The sequence below is a fragment of the Morus notabilis genome, unplaced genomic scaffold, assembly GCF_000414095.1.
Source record: "Morus notabilis unplaced genomic scaffold, ASM41409v2 Scaffold747, whole genome shotgun sequence".
NCBI classification, from domain to species: domain Eukaryota; kingdom Viridiplantae; phylum Streptophyta; class Magnoliopsida; order Rosales; family Moraceae; genus Morus; species Morus notabilis.
Window position 1 is genome coordinate 201,421 of NW_010360787.1, and position 3,000 is coordinate 204,420.

The window sequence follows — 3,000 nt, forward strand, 5'->3', positions numbered from 1 at the left end:
AAAATATTATATATTTATTATATAAAAAATATAAACAATTTAAAAAAATAGATACATTTTAAAAAAAATATATACATATCTTAAAAAAAAATATATAAGTGTCGCTTTAATTCGGTATCCATCCCAGACTTTCGCCTATATTTATATATATCAAGTTGCTTCACTGATACGAAACTCAGATTGGATCGATTCCAAATTTCTTTACATAAACACACATTATATATATCAAGGTTCTTCACTGGCTACTAGATATTCCCATTGATACGAAACTCAGACTGGATCGATTCCAAATCTAGGTCAAATTTCAAAGAGCAGAGCCTTAGCTACGATCAGAGAAGAATCACTTCAATGGCGTCCAAGATTGGATTCGTTGGGCTGAGCGACTTGAGCTTGGAAATGTCTGCTTCGCTTCTCCGCCATGGTTATGAAGTCCAAGCATTCGAGGTAATTAAATTTCTTCAAAATTTTTTCCTTCGTGTAATTGTTCCTCTTTGAGCTTGCTGTTTGGTTTCCCGGAAAAATTAGAAAAGAAAATTAAATGATGCCATGAAATGATAAGGATTTCGATTTCTACGAATGCCAGACGAATTGAACTTTTGCGGACAAATTTATTTTTCCGTTTATGATTTGGTTCTTCTTCTTCTTTCTTTTTCCGTCCCAATTTTGGGTAAAACATTTGAAGTCCGATCACTGAGAATTTTCCATCAAAACAAAGTCTCTTTGATAACATAACCTGACTGTAATCGGCCCTTGTAAGGTTCAAAGTCAGCCTAGGGCCGGAAGAAATTACTCTGACGAACCTGGTCGAGCTGAGCCGGTCCTACTCAAAAATTACGGGTTTTTAATTTTTTATTTAATTTTTGGTTTTAATTATATCTAACCTGTACTGCGCGGGTAGGGACGCGGAGTGGAGTTACATGAACCCGAGATAACCCTATCCGGCCGAACATATTCAAAGTAGGTATAGGCCTCGTTCACTTCACTGATTCGAGTTTAGAATTTGAGTTTTTCTACAGTAAAAAGCTCTTACAAACAATCACATCTAATTTTTTTATTACAGTAAAAAGCTCTCACATAAAGTCATATCTCAACTCGAATTCTAAACTCGAATCAGCGAAATAAACGGGACCAAAATAATGTCCAACACTTCAAATTCTTACTTTTATAAGTTTATAGACTTTATGTATTTAAACTGTTAACTTATTTATGTTTTAAATTTACGGTTTGTGTAAAAAATGCTTGTATGCCATAGTTGTTGAATTAGGACATTCTTTATTTATATTGGAAGTGTTTGATTTCAAAGTGAGTGTTTTAATTGTTCACCTTGCATTTAGACCATTCTTGAAGAAAAGACATGTTCTGTTTGATAATAATTTTTTCTGTAACAAGCACAGATTAATTGATTAAAAAGTGATCATGTGGTCTTTGAGATCACTAACCCGAGTAATCCGACCCTACCCGAGGTCACCCGAAAGATTGCGGGTTTGTAGACTTAAGAGAGTGTTGCGGCCCAAAATTTTCTCAACCTGCACTAATCGAGTAAGCTCAATTTTCGACTCAACCCTACCCTACCCGGTCGATTTACACTCCTAGTCAGCTTTGTGTTCTGCAAGCGTCGCTCTACCGACTCGGGCCGGGTTATTATTGTTATAATAATAATAATAATAATTAATTATTATTATTATTATAATTATTATAATTAGTATTAGTATTAGTATTACTACTATTACTATTACGGATAATATCATTTTTAGTTCTTGAATTGCAGACCAAATTCAATCATGGTCTCTTAATTTTTCTGAACGACACAAAATGGCTTTTAGATTTGTTAAAAGGGTTCACACCACTTTTTTTTTTGACTCTCTACACCCCATCTTAATATACACCACACCCCATCTTAATATACACCTCATATAATTTTAGAATAATTGAATTTACGTTTTATATTTCTTTATTATTCCAAAATTACCTTCAACTATTTCTAATTCCTTACTGATTCAATTTCTTTTTTGTACCACTTTATTTTAATTTTTTATTTTAATGTTATCATTTCTCTATTTCTCTATTTTTTTCTAGTTTTATTTTTGTTTTTATTTCTTTTATGGTTGAAACTTTAGGCATGAAGCGTTTTTTCACATAAAATTTTAGAGAAAAAAAGTTATTTACTATAAAAAATTTACTATCACGATCCAAAATAGCAACGTAAAATATATAAGTTTACTATTAATTTTTTTTTAATTTTTTTAAGTAAACGTCCTTTATTTATCTAAAAAATGTAATGGTAAATTTTTTTTTAGCCATAAGAAAAAGCTTCAAAAAAAAAAAAAAAAACCCCTCAAGTAAAGATGTAAAATAAAATGGTGGGTGTGAAAAGAAAAATGTAGTAGTCAAGAATTAACAAACTCATGTAAGTAGTTAAGGGTAATTTTAAAATAATAAGAGTGTGTAAAAAGTAAATTTAAGGATGTAGTGTAACAGTAAAAAGAGTGCTAGAGTCGCCCTCTGTTAAATTGTCCCGGATTATTTTTTTATCCATTTAGGCTTAGTTTGGTAGTGTTGTAAATTTTAGAAAAATTACTTTTAACTGTGCTGAAGGAAGAAACAACTGTTATAAAAAGCAGCTGAGTGTTTGGTAAACTATAATTATACTAGCTGTGCTGGTTCCAAAATTATTGTAATAGCGTTTGGTAAATTATGAGGTTGAATTGTTGAGAATAGTTAAAAATTACGACTATATTATATTATATTATAATATAATATATATAATTACAATATAATATATATTTAATATTATATTTAATATAATAAAAAAACTATTATTATATAATATATTATATCATTATAATATAGAATATAATATTATTATTAAAATACTTAATATAATTATAATATTATAAAAATATTATAATATTACATAAAAAATATTAATATTTCAGTTATAATATAATTAAAAATTACAACTATATTATATTATATTATATTATATAATCATTATTATAT

At 28.7% G+C, this 3,000-nt stretch overlaps 1 protein-coding gene across 1 annotated transcript in view; it reads left to right on the top strand.

Moving 5' to 3' along the window:
- Positions 1-198: 198 nt before the first annotated feature.
- LOC21392166 overlaps positions 199-3,000 on the top strand; it is a 73,263-nt gene continuing 70,461 nt past the window's right edge. The window contains exon 1 of the mRNA XM_024165122.1: positions 199-444. Within this exon, the coding sequence (XP_024020890.1) occupies positions 349-444 (96 nt within the window). The 5' untranslated portion in view covers positions 199-348. The remainder of the gene's footprint in view (positions 445-3,000) is intronic.